Genomic DNA, 24,782 nt, shown 5'->3' with positions numbered 1-24,782 from the left:
TCCCCCCCGCCCTCTGTCTCTCTCCACCTGCTGCTTCTCCGTCTTCTCCTCTCTCTTCTGCCCCCACCTTTCCTCTTTCTATTTCTTTAACTGCTTTAGGAAAGCTTGTATTTTCCACTCAGTTTTCAGTTTTAAAAGCAGGTAAGCTAAATACTCCTTATCGCTCTAAAGAAATTTGCTTTCCCTGTGTGTCTCGGTGGTTCCAGAGTCCTCAATACAGACGCTTCAATTTGCCGTCCAGTCCAAGTCCCAAGGTACCAAGGGCTGAAGAGGACGAGGGACGCTCAGGCCAAACAGGCCAAGCGAGGCCCAGCCTGCATGGACACAGGCGCGTCTGGGGCCTGCGAGGCTGTGTGCCAGAAAGTTCTGACACTCCGTCTGGCTCCCTGCAGTGAAGAGCCGCGAAACCTGATGACGAAGTCCCTCACTTCAGGCACAGAAGAAAGAGGGGCGCTGAGACCCTCCGGCCCAGCCTGCCACCGGCGCTCCAAGGGGAGCAGGAGCCAGTGGGGGCCGCTTCAGGGCCAGGAAAGCCGAGCCCCGGGGCCAGGAGGGGAGGGAGAAAGGGCTTCCAGAGCCGCTGGGGCGGGAGAAGGCCTGCGGAGTGCAGCCGCGTGGTCTGACACACGCTGCCTCCCCCGCAGGGGCGCGCACGTGTCAAGGGAGGTGCCACCTCGGCCCTCGCTACCCCCAGGCGGTTGGGAGGTCCGGGGAGAGGGCGAAGGTGCACGGCCAGCGGGAGCGCTGTCTCGGGCGGTCACGGACACGTCGCAGCTCAAGCGACACCTGGCTTCACCTCCACATGCAGAGCCTTCCGACCTCACAAGGAAACCACGTGCCTCGAGATTCGCAGTGAAAGTAAACCCCTCTCCAGTTCAGGGAGGAAGAGAAGCCAAAGACGCGCAGCGCCTCACCCTGGTACCCGGCGCAGGTCCTCTCTGAGGCCCGGAGGGAGCCGCCCTCACCTCCAGGGCACGCCACCTCCCCACGGGCCCCTAACTTCCCCGCCTCCCCAGACTGGACGCCCCCGGCCCTCTGCGCTCGCCCTTAGCGTGTGAGCTCTGCGCGCCACCTGCCTGAACTGTGCGACTGTCCACCCCCTCTCCCGGTCCCTCTGCAGCCTCTTCTCCAGCCCATCCTGGTGGCCGGGCTCGGGGACCTGCTGCCTTCCCCTCCCCACCGTCGCCCCCGACCTTCTCCTGGAGCTCCGAGCGCCCGCACTACCGTTCCAGGGATCGCCACGAGGGGTCGCAATCCAGAGAAAACATCGTGCTTTTATTTTAACAGGAAGGGAAATGGAGACACAGAGTAATTACTCAAAAGCTTATAAAGGAATCCAAGCCTGCGCCCAGCCTCAAACATCTGCTGACAGGTCTTGACTTTGTGCCATCACGCAGAAAATGAGAGCCCCAGGAGGATACGAGGAAGAAGGTCACAAGCAGACACTTGGTGCCCAGCCCCCAAGTTTAATACGAATTTCAGGTTCTCCAAGCGGGATAACAGCCGGGGGGACGTAGCAGAGATAGGCGGTGCTCCACAGAACTCAGTTTGCAGATACGCGACACACTCCGCTTTTAACAACATGCAACTGGCTTTAAGATCTGATGCTGGGGAGAGCTCCCAGGAGACACTACCCCGTCTTACGAACCGGACTCCGTGGAGCCTAAGGACATTTCTTAGCGACGGAAAAGGAACGTGGATGAGGCTCCCCTGCCACCGTGTGTTCAGCAGTTTGTTGGTGCTTTGGGGAATTTCTAAGAACGTAAGGCTTCCTTGTGCTTATAGGGAAGACCTTACATCGTGGCACTTTTCCGGGTGATGTTTCTCGTCTTCTCCCTGTTGACAGCTGCCCTTACAGAAGCCCTGACTCCCTGCTTACTGCTGTCATACAGGAAATCCAAAATCTTCCGAAGAAAACCACACACCTAAGCTTGCTCGATCCAGAACAGTGACCAGCCCGGGCTTATCGTCTCATCCGGAAGGCGAGGTGAGGTTTGCGACTTCTGTTCTTGCTGCCGCTCCGAGGTGCTGCCTGCTCACTTCTGGTTTCAGGGTTTTGTTCTAGGAGTTAAACTGCCAAGGGCTGACCGCATGGCAACATGCAGGAGGAGAAGAGACCGGTGACTTGGGAGCCGAGCTATGGAAACACAGCGAAGGATGTGCAAACACATCCTGCTCACGTCTTTCAACAGAGACGGAAACAAGGCCGGGGAAACAGACTTGTGACTTCAATCCTTGGAACAGCTAAGTGTCAACAGCTTCAGATTAAGCAGAGTGGTTTAAATCAGCAGATCCCGAAACAACTGAATCGGAAAACTGCGGAGGGCGTGCTTCCCGCACCTGGTGCACGAGCTGCCTTCCGACAGGAGAGCGGCTCTTCCGGGGTGCGTGGCCCCCAGCGCAGCAAGGGGCTCCCGTCTGAAGTCAGGCTACGGCCACAGACGGATCTGTGCTGCGCTCTTCTAACTGGCCAGTCCAATGGCAAAGCCCACGGCTGCAGAGAGAGGCTGCGCGCGCCCAGAGCCCTGACGACCTGAGTTGAGGGCGGAGGCGGAACCCCCCCCGCCCCCCCCCCCGGGGGGGGCCTGGGGTGGAAGGAAGAGGAGAGGAGGGAGAGGGTTCCAGGAGCTCGGGGTCAAAGCCAGAGTGAGTGGAGCCCTCAAAGCCCACATCTTGGATACCTGGGAGAAGGAGGCCAGAGGTGCTTCCCCAGGCTGCTTAAGGAAATTTAAGGCTCAGCAGGAACCATCTGCTTTCCACGGGCACAGGTTGGGTCTGGGGATGAAATCAATCTAGAACGAAGGAGACAGGCCTCCTGGAGAAAGCACCACTGAGGAGCCAGGCCTCGGGCGCACCCGGCCCACGGCTGCGCAGGTCAGAGCACAGCTGCAGAGGGCTGCACACGCTCCCCAGGACCCGGGCCCTAAGGAACGCCCACCAGCGCCGGGACATTCTGAGCAAAAGCTGCTGTCGGTGCCAGGCTCTGGGGAAGAGGGCTGCTGGGGCAGGGCACCCGGGATCTGGAGACCGGGAAGGCAGGGGGCCCGGCATTTCCCTACGAGGTCAAGGTGGAGAGGGTGCATTTAGGCAAATCGCTTTCCGTCTCTGGGCTTAGATTTCTTCCTCTGCAGGTTCGAGTGAAGCTCGCTGAGTTGTAAGAACCTAATAGAGAGCCCTGAGTCGGGTCCCTCAACTCTTCCGCGTCACTCTTCATCTGGAACGGGACGCCTGCCACTTCTGGCCTCAGCTGAGAACGCATCCCAGGCTCCTCTTGAGCCACGGACAGCAGCTCGGTGGCCTCAAAGTCCTCTGTCGAAGACCTGGGGCCACGTCATGAGCAGAAGAGAGGCCTCCCTTGCAGGTGACCTCTCTGGATGCAGATGGGGCTCTCTGGATGCCCGCAGCCTGGACTCCACGAGAGTCTTGAGGAGAGGAGTGCGTGCAGCAAGGCCAGACGTACGGAATGGAGCCACGGAAGTGTCTTCCGGTTTCACTTGGGACTTAAAGGGGTTCTGTTGTGGGGTTGTCTTTCTTCAGAGGGGCTGAGCCAAGACTGGGAAGCCCAGGTAACAGTTAGTGCCCAATGCATGTCCAAGTTCATTCAAAAACACCCGCTGGAGCCAGGTCAAGTGACGGGTAAAACGCCCTTGAGCTTGCAGAGCGCAGGCCGCTATAAACCCATCCGGGAACTCTCACGTCTCGTTTTCTGCAGCAAGTCTATTTTCACCCCCAGCTCATTGAGTCCCAACTCCCAGGTACCTGTGGACAGCTGCTCTGCTCTAAGAGAAGTCCTCCTTGTGGTGACACAAAGTCAGGGAGCAGCGTGGAGCCTGTGGAATACACGGAGCGGGGCCGGTGCCACAGGCTCCTCTCGCTGTGGCCTCAGGGAGCCTGGACGCCCCTGGTGTGCACAGACCAGCCAGGCTAAGGAGTGCGCTGGGGCCGACCGCCGTGACCAGACAAAAAGAGCCAAGTCCTCGTCAGAGACTGGAGGAGCCTCGGCTACTTCGAAGGCTGCAGGGACAGGAACATCCAGCAGAGGGAGGCCAAAGGGACGCAGTTCTCCGCTGCCGGGCTCAGAGGGAGGCCGCCTACCGGTCACGACGCACAGGCTGAGGGGGGACCTGCACTCTGGCCCCACCGCTGCCGGCGGGGCGGGCAGCTGTTTAACGCTCGGGCGGTCACTTAACCTCTCTGGGTCTCAGTTCCCACATCTTTCAAAGGGGACTAAGAAAGTGACTTCCTCAGAGCATGGCTATAGGGCAAACAAAGGGACGAAATGGAGAAGTCCAAGTAAGACCTACTTAAAGGGCAGAAAATGCTGCCCAGAGTATTATCGATGAACAGCCAGAAACTCCAAAGGTTGTTTTTCAGTCTTGACCTTCACACCCTCTCCTGCCCAACAAGATTCAAGACAAAAAAGAAAGTCCTCCTTCCTGTTTCTGGACCTGTGTGTATAACGGGTGCCTCTGAGGCTCCTCTGGGCCAGGAGGGCCACCTGGAGGCTCTTTCCCTGGGAGCCTTGGCCATAAAGAAGCTGCTGAGGCAGCCGGTCAATGTCAGGCCCCTTGCCCCTCCGCAGCGCTGCCTGAGGCCGGGCTGAGGGCCGGGGTGCTCAAACGGAGAGGCGAGCGTTCGCGGGATCCCCATCAACCCCGCGGCCGCCCCGCGGCCCCCGGAGCCGGCATCCCCGCACTGCTCAGAGCGCCGTGGGCCACGCGCACAGCAGCCCCCGCACTGGGCCGGGGGCAGAACCGAGACGCATCCCCTCGGCAGCAGGGCTTGGGGCACGGCCTCGCCACCTCCGAGTGCTGAGAGCCTCGGCCTCCTGCGGGCCTCCTGCCGCCGGCCTGGCGCCCCTCCCGGCACCCTCTGACGCAGCTCCCGCAGGACCACAGCCGCAGTCAAAACCTGGCTTTGTCCTCCCCGCAGCGTGCTTTTCCTGCCATGCTCCCGGCTCGGGGAGGGACGAGCTCGCGGGCAGAGGCCCCCCTGGCCCCCCGCCCCCTCCCGTCTGCAGCCGGACTCCACGTCCGAAAGCTGCGGGGAGCTCATCCTCTGAAGGCCTCGCTGCCTCTTCACGCCCCGCACTCCGACTTCACGCAACTCCTATTTCTCCTCTGCAGGACTCTCATCTCCCGCACTGCAGCTAAAATGGCTTTTCTAAGGGGAATTCAAACCCAGCCCTCCGAGCTAGAACACCTCCACTCATGCCTCACAACCCCCGAGACTGAGTGTCAGCCTCAGAGCATCATTCGCGAGGCCGTCCAGGCTCTGCTCGCAGTCCCTCCCAGGCCCCGGGACAGCTCCGTTCCCACGAAGCCAAACCACCTGCAAGCCCCAGGCAGCCAGGCTCTCTCTCGCTTCTGGCCCTTCCTACTTCCTCTCTGACTCTTTATTCCAGCCTCTCCCCACCCAGCCCTCCCCAGCCTCGCTCCTCTTCCCCCAACCTCTGCTTAAAGCCTGTCCTCTAGGAAGCTGTCCGGGAACAGCCCCTCTCTCGTGCGAGGCGCTCCTGAGCCCGTGACCGCGGTATCCCACACCACGGCTGCTGTATCCCGACCCACCTGGCCCACCAGACGGTCCTCTCCAGTCCGCGTCCGACAGCTGGCGGAAGACCTGGCGTCCCATTAGGGGAATGATATACATAAACATATGTGAACACTGTATATAAACAAACGCACGAGAGATGGATCGCTGATGGCCAGGCAGCTACTCCAGAAGTAAAAACATAAACCTCTAAGAGTCACAAAGGGCCAATTTACAGACTCTCTATGGCCTTTAAAGCCAAACCATTTCCAAAAGGGTAGGACCGGCGGGGCAGAAACAGCCATGCGCACCACAGGCCTGCCCAGACCTCAAGAGTCACGGGAGGCGGCCAAGTTGACATTTCACTTGTGCTGTCTCTTCCTTTTTCAAACTCTCACGTAGCCCTGAGCTAGACTGATCTAGGACACAGATGGCAGTGGTGCTGCTGGGAGAGACGTGACGAGGGGCAGGTGCACAGAAGGACTAGGGGAACTGGGGCTGCAGAGCCCAGATGACGCGCAGGGCCGGGGAGGCGGGCTAGGAGGGTACAGACCAGTGGACAGGGCTTCAAGAACAGGGCTGAAGGGAGGCACCTGGAGACTGGAGTCCTGGCCCGAAGAGGCAGCAGGACAAGCGGGACGGGGCCAAGGGACATGCAGGGCTAAGGGGAAGGCATGCACAGCGCTGAGGTGCCAGCCAGGAGCATGGCCGGGGCGGGCGTGAAGGGCAGCTGAGAGTAGGATGGCTGAGGAATCCCGGAACCCTGGGTTACTGCCATGAGCCCTGCCAGGGAGCGGCAGGTGGACAGACAGGAAGGGCTCCGAGAGCTCGTCTTTGAGAGACTCCAGTGCCCTAGCGCTCAGCCACCCCCGCAGGACGCCCTCCAGGCCGCTCCCCCACCAGGCTCGTCATTCCAGCTTCCTAAGCCAACCAACTGAGGACTCTTCCCCATTCGCATCCGCTGCAGAGGGAACAAGTTCAGGCTTCGGATTCTAGGTGTAAATACACCTTAGCCTTCACATCTACTAGCTGTAGGAGGCTAGACCTCAGCTTCCTTAGCCATACAACAAGGATGCCGCCTCCCAGACCTGGTAAGGTAAGTGGCATCACCCAGGAAGCACATGCAGTCCCGGTACAGAGTCGGCCGTCCCTGCCTGGCTCCCTTCCCCTCGCCCCTCCTCTCCCCAGGCTCCTGCGCGTGGGAGGGGCGGCGGAGGGCCCTGCCGACTCACTAGGACAGGCGGCATGAGTCGGGGCTCTGGAGCATCCAGGGGTGCAACAGGGACGCTCCTCCCCCCGCCCAATCGTCCCGGTCCGGTTCCCCGAGGTCTTGACCGGCACAGGGCCCCGCGCGGTCAGGGAAAGCGGGCTCCGTTACTACCTTTCTTGCCACGTTCGCAGACGCGTGCTGGGCGGCGCCGTCCAGGGCGGGGACGGGGTGCGGGGTCTCCCCGCCCGCTGCCGGGGGCAGGCTGGCCACGGTGCTCCTGTCAAGAGGAAGGGCTGGCTTTGGGCCTTCAGGCGCTGGGGGCTCATCCGCAGCCTGGAGAGGAGAAGCAGACGTGGGTGGATTTTCCTGCAACGACGAACACCCGCAGCAAGAGCGCAGGCTCGCCCTGCACGGCGAGGGGCCACGCGCGCGCACTGCTTCACGTTTTCCCAGCAAGACAGACTCTCTTCTCTAAACCCTTCCGGATGGGACGCCTCGGGACAAAACCCAAACCGAGAATGCGGAGCTAACGCTGTCCCCGTCCCCTCAGCGATCGCAGGCGTTTTGACTCCACCGGCGGCCTCTAAACCCTGGACCACCCCTGCCACCACAGGGGTGAGTTCTCATCCCCCGGAGAAGTGGAGCCTCAGAGGAAGACACGGGAAGCACGACCTGAGGTTTCCGGGACAGAAGCCGAAGTGTGAGGCCGTATATTCTATAATAAAGTAAAAGTCAGCAGAGCCGCTCTGAAGGTATAAATGTGGCTGCACATTTAAAGGAGCTACCGCTACGGAAGTGAGAGAGGCAGAGGAAGGGGCTGGAGCGGGGCGCTCGGGAGACGAGGAAACGCACAGCCGGGCGGGAGGGCAGAGGCCGCGAGGCCCTGAGTACGGGCGGCTCTCCCGCGGGCTTTGGCTGGGCAGAGGGAGGGGCAGCCTTCCTCGCCCGGAGGGTGAGAACGAGGCCTCCTGCGGGCATCGTGGAGTCTGCAGGCCTGGGTCCACGTCTTGGCTCTACCGCTCAGTGTCTTATGATCTCCAGGCAGACCGCGTGCCCCTCTCTGCCCTCCACTTCTGCCCCCAGGAAAACAGGCGGCGAGGCCTGCCTAGCGTGCTGCCGACAGGATAAACGGCGCAGTGTGTGTGAAACACCCCGAGCTTCAAACCTGCCTGTTCGGTGTCAGGGGCCTGCTGCCTGCCGGCATCCAGGGCGCCTCCCCTCCCCTTCCCTTCCCCTGTGGTCTGCGATTCCCAGGTGACAGCAAGACGTCAGGGCTCACCCAGGTAAGACACAGCCTCCCTTCAACACTGGCACTGGCCGAGGTTCCGCACAGCTCGGGAAGTGCCACTCATGGACAAGGAGCCTGGGGTCGCCCAGGAGGTCAGGGATAACTTTGGCCTCTGGGGACAGTACTGAGCCCAGATCCACGCGGGGACTGGGGCCTCTGCTCTCTGGAGCTTTCCTGAGACGGGAGAGAGAGAGCCCGGGCCAGGCCTGAGTTGCGAGGGCGGGGTTCAAGGCCACCCTAAAACGAAGACACTGCTCCTGCGCCACCGTGAGTCGGGAGCGCCCTGCAGTCACAGGGAGAACGCGTGCTGCACGCCGCCCCGAGGCTCACCTGCACGGGGTCCTCCTGGCTCGGGGGCTGGACGGGCGCCGGCTGCCGCACGATGTAGTTGATCTGCCCCACAATGGTTTGCTGAAGGTGCTGAGGGGACTTGGTCTGACTCAGCTGCAGGCTGGGCTGCTGAGCCTGAAGGAGCAGCTCCAGGTCCTTCTGCATCTCCTCCAGCTCAAACTTGTGGTGCATTATGTCCACGTTCTGGGCACAGGCAGGCCCAGGAGGGCCCTCCTGCTGACCGGGAGCCAGGTGCTGGGACGGAGGCAGGGACGGGGGTGGCTGCTGCGGGGGAGGGGGTGGCGGCGGGGGCGGAGGTGGCAGCTGCTGCTGTGGCTGCTGCTGGAAGTGGCTGAGCTTCAGCTTCTGGTGGTGGCCGAACTGGACGTGGATAGAGGGTGTGTGTGAGGCGGGGTGCGCGTGGGCGCCCTGCTGGGCATCCTGGGGAGGGACGACGCACACGGGCTGGGGGGCCGGCGGCTGCCCCAGCCGCTGGGACCCGCTCTCCGGCTCGGCAGGGGGCTGCGTGTCCAGCCAGGGCTGCAGCAGCTTGGGAGAATGCGGGTGGCAGGGCAGGTCCTTGTCCTTGGGCAGCAGGGCGGAGCACTGCAGGGACCCCAGCTGCTGGGGCATCTCAGAGGGCGGCCTAAAGCTGTGGGCTGGGTGCAGGCTGGGTGGGGGGATCTGGCCTTTGAGGGAGGGCGACACTGGGGGGCAGTGAGAGCAGCAGACCGATGAGGAGCACAGGGCTGGCGACTGGAACTTGTACGAAGGGTGGCTCGGAGTCTCTTGCGGAGCCACTGGGGACGGATGGCTTTGACAGAAAGATGATGGACCCTGGAAGCCTCCATAAGCAGGAGGATCTGCCCGCGACAGCTGTCCGCCGTCCGTAGTTATACAGCCTAGAAACCAGAAGAGAGGGTTCCTGGGGTAACGGGCAGCTGTGCCCTTGCCACCTCCTGCTCCTGGGACCACAGGACATGACTCAGAGATGAAGACATGCAACCCTGACCCCCAGGACTCAGCCTCCATCGCTGCCAGCAGGAGGGCCTCCTGGCCCCGCTTGGGGGCAGGAGACATCGGAGACACGAGCTCAGCTCTTATCCGGTGCTCAGGCCTGACTCCGTCCGTGTCCCACGCGAGAAGCCGCAGCCTCACAGAGCACCTACCTCTCTTTAAACAGAAGAGCCCAGCGGAGACTCAGAACCACCACCACCCCTACACCAACAGAACCCAAGCCTGGGGAGGAGAGGGAGCGGCCTGCAAAGTGCAGAACTCCCCCCGCTCCCCCGGGACAAACGAGCCACTCTTCCACCACGGATCCAGGCAGGTGGGGCAGAGGAGAGCGGGAAGCTCCCACAGCGGGTCAGCGCCAGGAGCCCGGGCCGTGGGCCTGGGCCGCACGCACGAGGAGCTGGTACCTCTCGCTACTGGCACCTAAGGGCTCCTGCAGCTCGCCTGGGGCTCGCTCAGGGGGAGACCGCGCTCCCGAGGGCGGGGGGCGTGCTTTATTCACCTGGGGTCACTGGGGGCCAGTGTGCACCTGACTCAGAGCAGGTGCTTGAACCAAAGGGAAAGGGAAGCAAAACCAATAAGCTCAAAAAAGCACGGATCACTGGCCGCAGGTTCCACCCTCTGCCACAGTCAGAGCCGGAGGAAGGCAGCAGCCGGCCACGAGTGTAACAAGCCTGCCACGAGGCAGCCGGCAGGCACAGGGAAGCTGTCTGCGCTCTGCCCAAAGTCTGCGTGCCCACAAGTTACTGCAACAGGGGAGAAAACGCCTGAGGTCGTGAACTGTCTGCTCACATCTCACCTCCACAGGGTGTGCGCTCCTGGCCGCCCGTCTCTCTGCGTCACTGAGAGCCCTCTGCGTGCGCGCACACACACACACGTGCACCCTTCCACGTGCACCCTTCCACGTGCACCCCTCCACCCAGGCGGCCCACTGCAGCGCGGGCCACCGTCTCGTCTCCTCTCTAGCAACGAAACTGAGGTCACGGGCATTCACACAGGACTTACAAAAGTCCTGAACCCATTGAGATTTACGCTGTCAACTCTCCCCACCCCTGCCCTACCCTCATCCCCTCCAAAAAGGTTTGCTGAATGACCCCACGACTGCTGGCAGCCTCAGCGAGCGTTTCCTGGCGGGCAGGCGCTGACGTTCCCAGCAGGCGGGCAGACGGTCTGCACGCGGCCTTGGCGCGGAGCGGGCCCTGAGCTTACCAAGGGAAGCCAGCTGCTTGGTCCAGAAGTTAGGCTCCCACGTGAATCTGATGCTCCAAGGGGAGCCGGGGTCTGTGTTACAGTTTGTCTCCAGCAGTCGCTGCATCTGAAACACAATCTGACAACAGCGCCCGGGTCATCTCTGTGGGCGTCTTGTGCCGCGTGCCAGCTCCTCCCCCTCCCTCTGCCCAGGTGGAAGGGCCCAAGCCACGGCCCCTGAGCCTGTGGTCCCCACGGGCTCGCTTCCTCACTCCGGGAGTCTTCACACGCCTCCCTGCCCTCCCCCCACCCCCACGGACCCCTTCCATCACTCACTCTCCAAGACTCTGTCCAAGACTCTGGGGACTGTCCAACTACCCCACCAACACCCAGTTATAACCAACGTTCTCATCAGCCGCCCGGCCTCTTACTTCCTTGATCTTTTTTGGGGGGGTATTTTTAGGGCTGCACCTGCAGCACACGAAGGCTCCCGGGCTAGGGGTCTAATCAGAGCTACAGCTGCCAGCCTACACCACAGCCGCGGCAGCGCCAGACCCTCAGCCCACTGAGGGAGGCCAGGGATGGAACCCGCATCCTCGTGGATCCTGGTTGGGTTCTTAACCCCGAGCCGCGTGGGGAACCCTCCTCATCTCTTTACCGTAAATCACCTGCACCTCCCTCTCCCGAGTTCAGTCACCACCCTAGGCCATTTTCATCATCCAGAACCACCCCGCCCGGGGCGACCTTACACCCCAGCGACCCCTCCCGGATCCCAACTCGCTGTCACCCTTTCTGCGCGTGCTCGTCAGCCTCACCCAGCTCCCTGTCCAGAGGGCTGTCCCCGCCTCCTGTCGTTTTCAGTAACAATGTCACCAGGGCCCCAAGGCCTGAAAGCGCGTCAACGCCCCACCCCAAAGCTATGTGAGCTGGGGTCGCTTCAGGGATCGTCCACCTTGGGCCACCCTTCGGTCTGTGTTCCTGTCACTTGCTTTCCTGCCAGCTTCCTCTTCCACGACCCTTAACGACTACTTAAACCCTTCCTCATCTCTTCGATGCCATGGACCCGAGCCCAAACCTCTCGACATCACCTCCCGCTTCACAGAGGGCGGACAAATCACACAGGAGTTCCCGTTATGGCTCAAGGGGTTAAGAACCCGACCAGGATCCATGAGCATACAGGTTCCACTGCCGGCCTCGCTGCGGCATAGGTCACAGATGTGGTTCGGACCTGGCGTGGCTGTGGCTGCGGTGCAGGTCACAGACGTGGCTCAGATCCCGTGCAGCTGCGGCTCCGCTTCGGTCCCCAGCCTGGGAGCCTCCAGGAACGGCAGGTGCGGAGTGTGTTCCGTGTCCAAGGCCAAGGTCACCCGCGGACCGCTTCTTCCTGCCTCCGGGGTTGGCTGGCTCCACCCAGCGCTCGCCTGCCTTCCACCTCTGCTCCCGCATAAACATGGGCGGGTCCTCCTTCTTTGTAAAGGACCCCTGGCCCTTTCCTTCTCCAGCGACTTTCCTACGTCCTGCCTTTTCCCTTCCGTCTCTGCTTCTCATCCTCTCTTCCTCCATCGCATTTGAGCTTCTGCCCGCCGACTTCGCTGGAATTTCTTTCAAAGGCGACGAGGGCCTCCTGACGCCCAGATCCCAGGGCTTCTCCCCACTGCCCGTCCCCCTCACCCAGGCCGCAGCACGGACGCCGAGCTCGGGAGACCCCAAATAGCTCCGCGCACCAGGCCCTCCTGTCCCCTCTGCCCCGGCAGCTGCTCTCGGCCCCTCTGCCCCTCCGTCGTCCACACTGAAAACGACATCCCCCCGCCCCCCAGCCCAGGTGTCGACTCCTCCTCCTCCTTCGCCCCGGCACCCCAGTGACTCCCACGTGTCTCTCTCCAGCCCTGCCCTTTTCTCTGACTTCCAGACCCGTCTATCAGAACGGACTCCAACGGCTCCTTTCTGATGCCCCACAGCCCCTTAGATTCAGCACGTCCAGATCTAAGCGCCTACACGTCTCTCAAAAGTGCCGCTCCTTTTCCTGGGCTTCCCCATCCTCCGATGCCAACACGCTGACGTCCTCAACGCCCCCTTCCCTCCTAGATGCCGCCTGAACCCAAACAAGAGTCCGTGGAAGGTCCTGGTGTCCGGCCAATGCCTGGACCCGTGACCTCAGGCGGAACTGGAGAACTTCCCAGCTGGGTCGCCTGGAGGCAGCAGGGCTACCCCAGCACCTGGCCCCTGGCACTGCGGGGGTTGGTGAAAGACGGTTTTCCCTTGCTGACCCGACCGGTGATGGAGGAGGTGGAGCCCCTCGTACCAGCTCTTTGCTGAAGAGGAAGGGGACGCTGGTCTTGCTGCAGAGAGCCCAGGTAATGAAATTCTGCACGTGCTCAAACTGACGGCTGAGAAGCATGATGCTCTGCAGCTGCTGCTCCAGCTTCCGCTTCCGCTCGTTGGTGATGCCCTGGGGACAGAGAGAGGACAGCATCCCTGACCCTAGTCGTGGACAGCAGGCCACGTGCCTGGGAAGCGCGGTGGCCCGAGCGCGTGGCACAGACACAGACAGAATCAGAGGAACCTGCAGCCCTGCGAGGAGGACGTGGCTGCTGAGGGCGGGGAAGGGAGGGAGGAAGGGAAGCAGCGTTTGCGATGCAACCATGGGACGGGGGAGGCAAGAAGGAGGGTCTGCCCCCCCTTGGGCGTCAGTAATCCGCGACGCCCTTTCAAGGCTACCGCTGTCTTGCTGCCACGGCACGAGTGGGACTTTGATCTGATTTTCTACCCTGAACGAGCCAGCTTCCCACAGGGAGACTGGACGTTTTAAGGCACAGGGAGCTGCAGGGAGCTGTGGAAACCGAACCTCTGCACTCTAGCCCAGGAGACCGGAGCCCTGAGCCCGCGTCCAGCCCGCGCAGAGGGAGAGCCTGCCCCGTACCTCCAGCTCCTCCATGAGCCCGTTGGCCTGTTTGTTCAGCTCGCTCATCAGCACCATCTTGGCCATCTTGATCTGGTTCTCCACCTTCCTGTGCTGATGCTTCACCTCAAAAATCCTGCCAACAGGACGGGACGGTGCGTGGGGAGCCCTCCCCCAGGCCTGCCAGGCCCCGCGACAGCAGACCCGAGAGCCTGCCCATCCAGGTCGGGCCCAGCAGGCCCCAAATGTGAAGAAACAGGGGCCCCTCTCCCCCCGCCCCTCCCTCTGCAGCCCAGCCCCCTCGAGCCAAGCAGCCCAGTGCCCGCGTTCAGCCCCGGCTCCTCCAGGTAAACTCAGGTCCACCAGGCGACCCTCGCCATGACCTCTCACAGCGCCAGACGCGGGACACGGAGAGCGCGGGGGTGACCTCACGTCATCTGCTATTTGTGGAAAGGGAGACTACTGCGCTGGGCGGTGTCCGGCGTAAAGAGACCAGCCAGGGACAGCACGGGGAACAGGCGTGGCCAAGGGCTGCGGATGTCGCGGGCGCATGGGCGGCGACCGCGGACGCGGACAGCGTTGCTTTTCGGGGTGACTAAGTCGGTTTACAGGCAGATCGCCCGAACAGTGGTGGCACAACTCGATGACTAAGCTAAAACCCACGGAGTTACATATTTTAAAAGGGCGATTTTATGGTATATACACTGTATCTCAGGAAAGCTATTTCTTTAAAAAAAAAAATACATACATATATATATATATATATCTATGGGCTTCGAAGCCACACAGACCGAGCTTCCAAATTCAGCTCCGACGAGTTGTGAGCCGTGACAACCTCGGCCGCCTCATCAGGAGAACAGAGATGAGCCCTGCCTCAAAGGATGTGGGAACTGATCCAAACGACGCCTGTGTGGCATCCAGCCCAGTGTGTGCCAGCCGGTCCTGGTGGTTCCTGCCACGCGCAGGTTTACATGGGAAAACCGCCGGGAGAGGGGCGACGAGGTTCCATGGCCCTGACCTGAGCCCACACGACAAACGACACCCTCCTCCCCACAACCCACTTGGTGCCCTTGTGTTTAGCGCCTGCCTTTGGCTAGTTCACGGCCACTCTAGCCCAGACTCAGCCCTGCTCACCCAGGGATGACCCGAAACCCCTCCCTGCCCCGAGACCTGCATGTCCCCATCACAAGCACTGCACCCGGGTCCTGGGACCCAGGTGAGCCGGGATGGCACGTGTCCAGGGCTGGCAGGGGACTGGCCTCTGCTACCTGTCCTCGATTTGCTTGGCCGACGTCTGCAGACTGGATTTCTTATGCGCCACCTGCGTGGTCACACTTTCCAGGAGCATCCTCTGGTTTTGTAAAACTTCCTCAAGATGTCGGCACCTAGAGGAGGAGGCGGAGAAAAAGCCGAAGACGGCGAGTCTTACTCTGAGCTCAGCAGCCAAGCAAGAACCCGGAGGGAGCGCCTCAGCCAGGTCCGCGGAAGGGAAGCCAGAGGCTTCAGGCCCTTCTGGCCTTCTCCAGAGAAGCCCCCCGTGCCCCCCAGGAACAAGGAAAAACCTGAGCCCGGGGGCTGCTGGCTCGCTTGAGCAGGGGGAGGGCCCGGACACCCTCGCAGGTAAGAAGCGGTCCGCAGCCCTCCCGGGCACCCTCGGGGCCGCCGGCCGCCCACCTGTGCTCCTTGTGCTCCAGCAGGAGGCAGCTGTGGCAGGTGAGCACGTCGCAGGTCTCGCAGAAGAGCCTGAGCACCTCCTGTGTGTGCAGAGGACAGCACACGGCCAAGTCTCCAGGACCGCCGCTCACTCCTGCCGGAGAAGATGGAGGAAGTGGGCTTCCTTGGCTTGGGAGGCAGCCTCAGCCTCCACAGACACAGGCAGACGCAGCGCTTGCAGGGAAGGTGGCGCGAACTGGAAGGCGTCTCCCGGGCCAGTGAGGCTGCAGGAGCCTCCGGAGGAAGGGGCCGGGGCTGGCCGGATGCCTTGGCTTTCCAGAAATGATGCTCCATCAAGCCCCAGGCATCCTGCCACCTGCTGGGGCTGAGGGAGGTGCCTGCTTCCGTTGCACAGGGAGCTCCTGCAGAAGAGCGAAGCCTCTGACTCGACCTAAACCTCTCCATTAACCAGGATTCTCTATGGTGGGGCTGAAACCAGCTACCCCACCTTACCGGGCTCTGGGCCGGGTGACCTGGATCACGAATGTTGGCTCCTGTGGGTCCAATGAAGGTCAGACTCCTCCACAGTTCAAGGGCCTTAAGAAAAGACTTTCAGGAAGACTGCCATTTAAGAGACGCCAGAATTCGCTCAGCAGTTAATGAACCCGACCAGGATCCACGAGGATGCGGGTTCCATCCCTGGCCTCGCTCAGTGGGTTGAGGGTCTGGCGTGGCTGTGAGCTGTGGTGGAGGTTGACGTGGCTCAGATCCTGCATTGCTGTGGCTGTGGCTGTGGCGTAGGCCGGCAGCTGCAGCTCCGCTTCAACCCCTAGCCTGGGAACGTCCATATGCCGTGGTGTGGCCCTAAAAAGCAAAAAAATAAAAATAAATAAAACAGATGGTGCTGGATGGACAAATGGACAAACCCTAATCCAGGCTGTTAAATAAATCAAGTAACTAAACAGGAGTGAGGCCACTTGCTCTAGACAAGGACGAAAGACAGGGCACTCGATGAGCTTCCACGGTAATTCAAGACTGTTCCTCCCAAGACCCCTCCCACACCGCCACCCCCACAGGGAGAGCCTAGCGGGAACTCACGGGGCCACACGGCCCTGGAGGAGACAGCTTTCCTTTAGGAAAGGCTCTGAGACCACCCCCGGCAGGGTGACACGGCCAGAGAGCTATTCAACGAGGAGCTCACAGCCCGGCACTACTGAGGGCACGGGGGCCGGAGGGGAGGACGGGCAGCGCTACCTGGAGGTGCCTTCTGGGTGCGCGGCAGGAGCAGGCCCCCGGGCGCAGGACCGTGCCGGTGCTCCTCCGTGCAGGAGCTGCACAGCCAGCGGTTGCAGTAGGTACAGAGGATGTGTGCTGCCCGCTTCTCCTTGCACTCGGAGCAGCTCTGGAAGAAGAGTTCTGGAATTACGGACGCCACCTGCATCGGACCTGCTTCTATGGGAGGCAACCACCCTCGGGACTGGGGTCCGAAGGGCTTCCCCCGCTATGCTGGAGGGCAGCCCGTGCGGGAGGGCGGCCTGGGAGCCACCCGTGTGGCAGCGTGAACGGAAGCAGCCTTTATGACAACGCAGTGGCCTCAGGGGCTCTTCCCCCCAGCCCTGTGCTGAAGCTGAGGCTATGAACATGAAGCGGGCGAGGCTCTGCTCTCGGGGTACACACAGCCTGGATGGGGGGCTAACCCTCGGCAGGCGACACCGGGATGCAAGGATGCACCAGGTGCTAAGCAAGCAAAGCGAGGTTGCCAGGGTCCTAGGAGCAGCCGTCGCAGGAACGCTTCCACAAAGTGGGGCATCTAAGTGGGAGACTGAATGCCAGGTCACTGGGCAGGGCAGACCAGGCTGGGGGCTGGAATTCACAGGCAAAAGCAGAAAGTCCACCGTGCCTGCCGGGAGGGAGAAGCTGCAGCTGCGTTAGGACGTGCCATCAGCGGAGAGCCACTCGCAGAGCTGTGATCCCACCATGGGACAAGCCCCGTCTGCTCCCAGTCAAAGTTCATTCACTGGGTCAGAAAGGATCACGTGGGGCGGACAGAAAAGGCAGAGCAGAGGAGACGAGGGGACCATCAGCCCGTCTATGCCTGAATAACACGGGCCACCCAACGGACACGGATTTGGACAGCTCTGTCCTCGCACTGGGATTTCACAAATCCGCAGCAAGGGTGAAAAAAGAAAAGAAACACAAGTTTCACCGACTAACTATGAGCTCCTTAAGGGGAGAGTCATGGGTCTCCGTCCTCCTAGCCGCCAGCATAGGCCAGACATTCAATAAGAGCTAAACGCAGGAGCAAGTATGTCAACGGCAAGCGAATAAATCATGGGAGGGCGCCCTAGGGGCGACAGGAACAGGAAGGACACCTGTCAGCAAGGGATGGGAAACTTCAGGACTCAGGGAAGGGGTATCAGCAGTTCAACACAGGCAAAAGTGATGAGCTCCTTCCATCCAGGCCGAGCAGGAGTTGCAACCTGGTAACTGGGGGGGAAAGGCCCAGTCCCCACACTTTTCAGTAAGAGCTACAGGGGCGGGGAGCACTACCACGCTGCTTTCCCAACTCAAACATTCTGATTTTCTTCTGGATGGAAGGATGGATGGATGGACGGAAGGAAGGATGGATGGGTGGATGGATGGAAGGATGGATGATGGATGGATGGACGGACGGACGGATGGACGGAAGGAAGGATGGATGGATGGATGGATGGATGGATGATGGATGGATGGACGGACGGACGGATGGAAGGATGGAAGGATGGATGGACGGATGGAAGGATGGAAGGATGGATGGGTGGATGATGGATGGATGGATGATGGATGGATGGATGGACGGACGGACGGAAGGAAGGAAGGATGGATGGATGGATGGATGGATGGATGGATGGACGGACGGATGGAAGGATGGATGGATGGACGGACGGACGGATGAAGGAAGGATGGATGGATGGATGGATGGAAGGAAGAATGGATGGATGGATGGAAGGATGGATGGACGGACGGATGGAAGGATGGATGGATGGATGGACGGATGGATGGATGGATGGATGGACGGACGGACGGATGGAAGGAAGGATGGATGGACGGATGGATGGAAGGATGGATGGATGGACGGACGGATGGAAGGATGGATGGACGGACAGATGGATGGACAGAAGGATGGATGGATGATGAGACAAATTGGTGGAAGGGTAACAAGTCAGATGGACAGACAGGTCCAGAGTGGACAGACAGGTTAGAGGAGAGGGGCCCACAGATTTCCAAAAAGGATCAACTGCTTCGTTGCTTGTCCTGACTCACCCTGGCCATCTTGGATTGCCCAGAAGAAAAGCACTGCAGAAAAAATGTCCAGTTACATGCCTGGTAAGGTACACTCCATCACAGCCAGGCCAGCAGAGCTCTGAGAGGGGGAAAGACAGCATGGTCAGGGCAACACGGCAGACTACACACAAGGCTTTCTAACGCACAACACCAAGGCACATGCCAACCACCTGTGCCAAAATGAAGTATGTTTGTGCCCCGCCTGCACTTAGCATCCAGGTACCCTGGACATCGCCAGCCAGCAGGGCCTGCCCGGCAGACCTCCCCACATCCTCACCTTCACCCGAGGCTACATCTCCCTCCTCCCTACACGCTGTGGCACCATGAGCCCAACCCTGCTCCAGTTCTGATCGTTGCGTGCGCCCCACTCTTCATTCCATAGCCCTGCGAGCCCAGTTCCCATGACTGGTGACGTTCTGGGGCTCCGTGCAGCCCAGGGCACAGCCCCAGCCACTTCTGTGACTGGGTAGCAGAATCTTTGAAGATCTCGAAGGAGGGCTTTCCGCAGCTTCCAGCCAGAGAAGCCGGCAAGGCCTTCCTGCTGCTCCTCTGGGACACATTCTCCACGGTTACGCCCAAGACGAACTGCTCTGACCCTGAGGCCGAGAGCTTCCACTGGGCCTCCTCCGCCTCGGCCACATGGGCGCCACCGTGAACATGGACGTCTTGTCCGACGCCCCCTCCCCAGACCACCGCCACGGCCTCCGACGCAGCCCTCAGCGTGGAGGACTCCTGAGTGTGGAAGCAGCATGAGACCCCCCTCCTGGGACTGGAGTGCTTCGGGCCCCCCAGAGCACGGGCCCCACCGGGGACAAGAAGGGCCTCCTGAGAAGGGCCAGGCGCGCACGCCGGGGGACAAGGACCATCCGGACAGGGGCTGCCACAGCAGGGAGTGCGGCAGTACCTCCAGTCTTCTCCGCCTCCCAGCACCGAAATGACACAGTGGCAGTTGCTCTAGACTTGCGGGCAGGCAGTCGGACGTCCCAGCAAACGCCAGGTCGACCACTCCGAGACCCAGGTCGCGCAAGTCACTCAACCTCACTAAGTTCAAAACTGGGCCCTCGTTTCTCCCTAAGTGAAACAGAAAAGGGGGAGTTCCCATCGTGGTGAAGTGGAAACGAGTCCGACTAGGAACCATGAGGTTGTGGGTTCGATCCCTGGCCTCGCTCCATGGGTTAAGGATCCGGCATTGCCGTGAGCTGTGGTGCAGGTCGCAGACGCGGCTCGGATCCTGCGTTGCTGTGGCTGTGGTGTGGGCCGGCGGCTATAGCTCCGATTCAACCCCGAGGCTGGGAACCTCCATATGCCGCGAGTGCAGCCCTAAAAAGACAAAAAAGACAAAAAGAAACAGAAAAGGCAAATAGGAGTGGCTATGATGATTAAATTAAATAATAGCTGGGGAGTCACAGGATCCTCCACGAGCGCTGACTTGGAATTCCAAAGATTTCTCACATCCGTCACGGTGAGGCCGGAGCCTCACCAACCCACTCTCCCGAGCGATAAAGTCAGACAGTCTGAGAGGCCCAGAGTGGCCCCGCATGCTTCCCCTCCCTCAGCAAATTCCTCGCGCCTTTGTAATCCTAACCATTAAAAGTGGAGTCTACGCTCCACCGTTTGAGGCTGGGCTGCACTCATGCCGTGCTTCAGCCAACAGGCAGCAGAAATGACACTGAACAAACTCTAAGCCTAGTCCTCGAGCGGCTTCCTACGGCTCTGCTCTGGCTGTCAGGACTCTGGGACGGCCGTGTGAACCGCCCCCGGTTAGGATGAGAACCCGCGTGGGGAGCGCCTCGGCTGTCTCGGCTGTCCCCACCTGAACCAGCACAAACCAGGGAGCCCCAGGTGACCCACCGCCGGACACCGACGCGCAAGTCAAACCCAACCCAGCCCGGAACCAGCCGGAGGATCCCGGCCCGAGCTGCCGGCCTGCAGAGTCACACAGCAAGCGTGGCTGCCGGGTCGTTTTTTCTAAGTTAATGTTATTTTCTTTGGGGGCCAGGCCTGTGACATGTAGAAGTCTCCAGGCCGGGAACTGAATCCAGGCCACAGCAGCAACCCAAGCCACAGGAGTGACATCCCACACCAGGGCTGAGCCACCAGGGAACTCCTTGGTTGGTGTATTAACCACTAAGTTTGGGGTGGTTTTTGTTTTGTTTTGTCTCGTTTTAATGCAGCAAAAGCTACCTCATATATCCTGGAAAGAAAAAGATCTACAAAATCATGCAAAACAATAGTTCAACACTCCTCCTCCCCTCCACCTCCACCCCTCCGAAAAGAGGCGTCCCCCGGGCCTCACAGAGCCGCGGACTCAGTGACTGGCTCTGCCGTCTCCTCGGGCTCTCCTGCCTGCCAAGGAGGGTGGAGAAGCACGCTGGCCACCGTCGGGAGTGTCGGGGGGGGGGGGGGGCACCACGTGACAACCCGCCCTTCCACCTGGCTGCCCAGGGGAGACCCTCCTCGTCTACCCCCAGGTCAGAAATGCTGCTCTAATTGCTGCAAGTAATTTTCACAAAGCTTCCAACTCCCTGGGACCAGATGCTGCAACATGAGTCATAGTAACACAGCCTCGGCAGCATCCTGAGAAACAGAGAAATAACGGAGTAGATCAGACACGGCCGCGCCGCGCACCCTGCGCCTCCTCGGCGTGGGGCTCAGGTCCCTCCGAGTCGCCCTCACCCCCGCCCGTCTCGGCTCCGCCTGCCCCACGCTCAGCGGCCTCGCCCCGCCCGGCCCGGCCCGGCCGCCCCCGCCTCTGCGCAGCTGTGGGTGTGGAAGCGTCGCCCCCGCTCCTCCCTCCTCTTCAGATCAACCCCCCCTCAGCCTTTCGGACCCTTTGGGAAGCCGGGCTGTTTTCCCTCAGGACGAGCCCGTTACTCCCCCTCTGGGATCGCACAGCACCCTGGAGAGGCTTCCAGGACGACAAACGGCACGCTGCACGCGAGCGTCTGTCCGTGGTCTACACGCAACACGAATCCACGGCGGGTGCTAAAGGATGTGGCGTGCTTGTGAGCAGATCAGACCGCTCTGTTTCTCCTGGGCTCGTGCGGTCCCTGTGAGCTCTTGCGCTCACGGCCAGGGACAGGAGGCAAAGCCACGTGGAGGCGGGGCGGACACAAGCCAGCCGAGGAAAGTAAGGATCGGGTCGGACCCAGAGCAGAGGCGTGGTGCCCGGGGCAGGCGGGGAGGTGGGAGAGGCGGGCTCCAGGCCTGGGAGGGCACTGGCTGTGCAGCCCTGGGGGAGGGCTCCCTTCTTGCTGAACCGTGTGGCTTCCCCAACGTCCCTCCGCTGCCCACAGCAACCAGGCCTCCACCTCGCCCGCACGTCAGGGGACAGGCCAGTGGCTGAGGGGACGCCTGGACCTACCAGCCCCTCGGGTCGGCAGAGGAGCGGCCGTGGCAGCAGAGCAGAAAGCAGAACGGCGGCTGCGGCGCGTGCACAGGCCCCAGGGCAGCTGCAGGCCAGAGTGGACGCAGAGGACACGTGCTCTCCTGTGTCACACCTTCTGCCCGGAAATCCTACCTTCCCTCAGAAGGTCCCTCATCCCCCTCAAGCTGTGACAACCTTGAGCTTTTTGTTTCTTAAAGAGGATTCCCCATTTTTCATGAGGATACTAAAACAGGGTTTTTTTAGACAACTGGGCTACCTGAACCCATAGGGCTGTGGATCCATATAAAATAACCAAATACTGGCTCACAAGATCTAACATCCATTTAGTTACTAATGCACATTTAAATCACATTATTACATAAGATATCATTTAGATATATTGCTCCATTCTTTCTACTTGAATTATTCAAGCAATGGCATTAAGCTTTTAGTTCATACACAGGAAAATCGATTCTGAGAAATGTGGGACCAGGCCCAAAGGCCACACAACCGTCCCCAAAAGAGGTGGGGCTTCTGCTTCCAGAATGAAGTCCCAGGAACGGCAGCACCCCTGGGAACCCAGGGCCCCGGGGAGCGGCTCTGCTGTCTCAGGAGTGAGCACTTCTGACCCCCGGGGAGATATGAGGCATCCTTCTTCGACCACCACCAGGCACCTTACCTGTCTCATTTAATCACTGGACCAGCCCGAGACGGGACCGGCACTGGCCCCACCTCATGACTGCGTAGACTGAGGCTCCAAGAAGCTGTCGCTTGTTGAAGACCATGGAAAGCAGGCCGAACTACAACTGGAACCCGGTCTACCCACCTCGAAAACCCAGCCCTGTCTGTTATGCTATACTCCTCTCTAACGCAAGTGTAAATAAACAAGGCAATTGTATTTCAATTAACTAAACAATTTGATTATAAATAAAATGTTCCGTAATAATGATCCGACTGCAATGATAACCGGGCCCCAGCTTTGAACCCAGAAGGCAGGAGGAGCCGGAGCCAACCAGGGCTGTGCTTAAAGTCTAAGAAACAGGATCTGGAGAAAAGGCAAGTGAAGCCGAGTTTTTCTGCCTAAAGAAAACAAATCTGGGGGCGGCTGCATCCCACAGATCAGTGGTTATCAGGCCCTGTTACGTATTTGAATCATATGAGGCACTTTTAAAATGTCCTGATGTCCATTCCACCTCCCGTATCAATTAAATCAGTTTCAGGAGGTGGGAGCCAATATTTTTAAAATTCCCCAGGCAATTACAATGCATAAACAAGCTTGAGGAGCAGCACCACAGAGAAAGCACCCTTTCCACTGCGGCTGAGCCTGGAAGACCTGCCCCCTGAACCACGCTGCTGAGAAAGCAGCTCACACGTCTACAGAGGCTCCAGCAGTGAAGGAAGACTCTGCATGCAGCTGTCAGGTGTCTCCCTGCTGGCAGAGAAGAGACGGGTGGTGCCCAGCAGACAGCGCCCTGGGGGTTGCTGGGGAACTGGAGGCTCAGGGGCCGCCTCCCTAGCCCCCAGCTCGGCGGAAGGACCCCTGCAGGCTCAGAGTGCAGCCTGGGCTTCGGGACTTCAATGACTGCTGCCGGGCCAAGAGACTGTGCTGAGCCAGGACTCAGCGGGGCAGCAAGGGAGGCCACGGCCGGCTAGCCCAGCCCCGGCGTGAACGGCAGCGCCAGGGCGACCTGGGCCTGGGCTGTGGTGGGAGAGAAACCCCAAGGTTGACGCCGAAGCCCGCGAGGGGTCAGCTCAGCCCGGCAGGCAGGGGCACACAGACCCCGGGTGCCCAAGCTCGAGCTCAGTGCTAGGCGACCCTCTGAGGGTTAAGAAGCCTTCATTCCAGAGCTTCTGTCCAGGGCTCCATGAAACTTTGCAGCTGGGGCCCAAGCTCTGACTCCCATGGAGCAGCGGCACCGTCTGGAGGAGCCCGATGCTCTCACCTGTAGAACCAAAGCTGGACAAAGAGCTAGCTTTTTTCACCGTTCATCTACCCAAGCCTCTCACCATAAAGACGGTGACCAGGAGGCCCGGAGAGAGGGAGGGACACAGCCAAACCCTGTGGATCCTGGTCCATCAGAGGTGGCGCCTTGAGCCACTGGGCAGCCCCCGATAACCTCCACAGCCACAAGTGAGACAGGCCACTTCCACACGCCCCTAGCAGACATGACACAGGGAGGAAAAACCCCTGGCGGCTGGCATCCTCACTAACCACCCCTGTCCTCCCACCCAAGGCAGCCCGCTCCCCCCCACCCCGGTACTGGCATCGGATAAGACCCCCACCACACAAGCCCCCAAAGCCCTCCTCTAGCCCACAGCTCAGAGCAGCACCACCTCGGAGAACCAGGCAGCACCCACTCCCCCGACGCCCAGTCCCTACTGAAAAACAGACTCTGATCCTAAGGTGATTCTGCTCCCGCCCCTGGCTGCCAGCAGGCTTACCTGTGGCGCCTGCTGCCCTGTGATGAGAGCAACGCCTGGGGGAGAAGGCGGAAGAGCGACAGGTGAGACACCGCAGGCTCCAGGGGACGATGCCCACCAAGGGCCCAGGGACGCCCACCCAGGGGCTGCCGCCCGCTGGGCCGCGGGGCCCGAGCCTCAGGGAGCGGGGTCCCGGGCGGGGAAGGGGGCGCAGCCGGGTCCTCTCTGCTGTCCCTGACGCACCCTCAGCCGGGGCTGCCTTCCTCCCGCTCACCTGAGCCGCTTCTGCAAGAAAGGGCTGGGTTGACTCCTCCTGTTCCTGTTTATCTCCAAGGCTCTGCAGTATTTTTCCCAAACTGAACAGCAAGAGGGAGACCTCAAAGAGGCGACTCTCTTCCTGGCTGCAGCTCCTTCCTAATCCTCTGGGTGCCTTGGAACAGAAGCTCAGAAGGCAGAAAAGGAGATTTTCAACTTTCAGACACTAGCTCTGCCGCCCTCTGCACAGCTCAGGAGGCCGTCCCTCTCAGCCTCCCAGGACTCGATCCAGAAATCCTTCCGC

The 24,782-nt window shown here is 60.7% G+C and overlaps 1 protein-coding gene across 1 annotated transcript in view; it reads right to left on the bottom strand.

The window, feature by feature from the left end:
- The window catches only part of TRIM66 (tripartite motif containing 66), a 58,229-nt gene that overhangs the window by 14,196 nt on the left and 19,251 nt on the right, over nucleotides 1–24,782 (bottom strand). The window contains 10 exon segments of the mRNA XM_021062260.1: nucleotides 6,911–7,072; nucleotides 8,358–9,259; nucleotides 10,581–10,698; nucleotides 12,862–13,008; nucleotides 13,480–13,594; nucleotides 14,727–14,843; nucleotides 15,133–15,265; nucleotides 16,366–16,513; nucleotides 18,415–18,458; nucleotides 18,461–18,514. Of these exon segments, the coding sequence (XP_020917919.1) occupies nucleotides 6,911–7,072; nucleotides 8,358–9,259; nucleotides 10,581–10,698; nucleotides 12,862–13,008; nucleotides 13,480–13,594; nucleotides 14,727–14,843; nucleotides 15,133–15,265; nucleotides 16,366–16,513; nucleotides 18,415–18,458; nucleotides 18,461–18,514 (1,940 nt within the window).

This window comes from Sus scrofa, chromosome 9 (genome assembly GCF_000003025.6).
Source record: "Sus scrofa isolate TJ Tabasco breed Duroc chromosome 9, Sscrofa11.1, whole genome shotgun sequence".
Lineage (NCBI taxonomy): Eukaryota > Metazoa > Chordata > Mammalia > Artiodactyla > Suidae > Sus > Sus scrofa.
The sequence above is the reverse complement of the archived record's forward strand: the minus strand, read 5'-3'. Positions and strand labels throughout refer to the sequence as shown.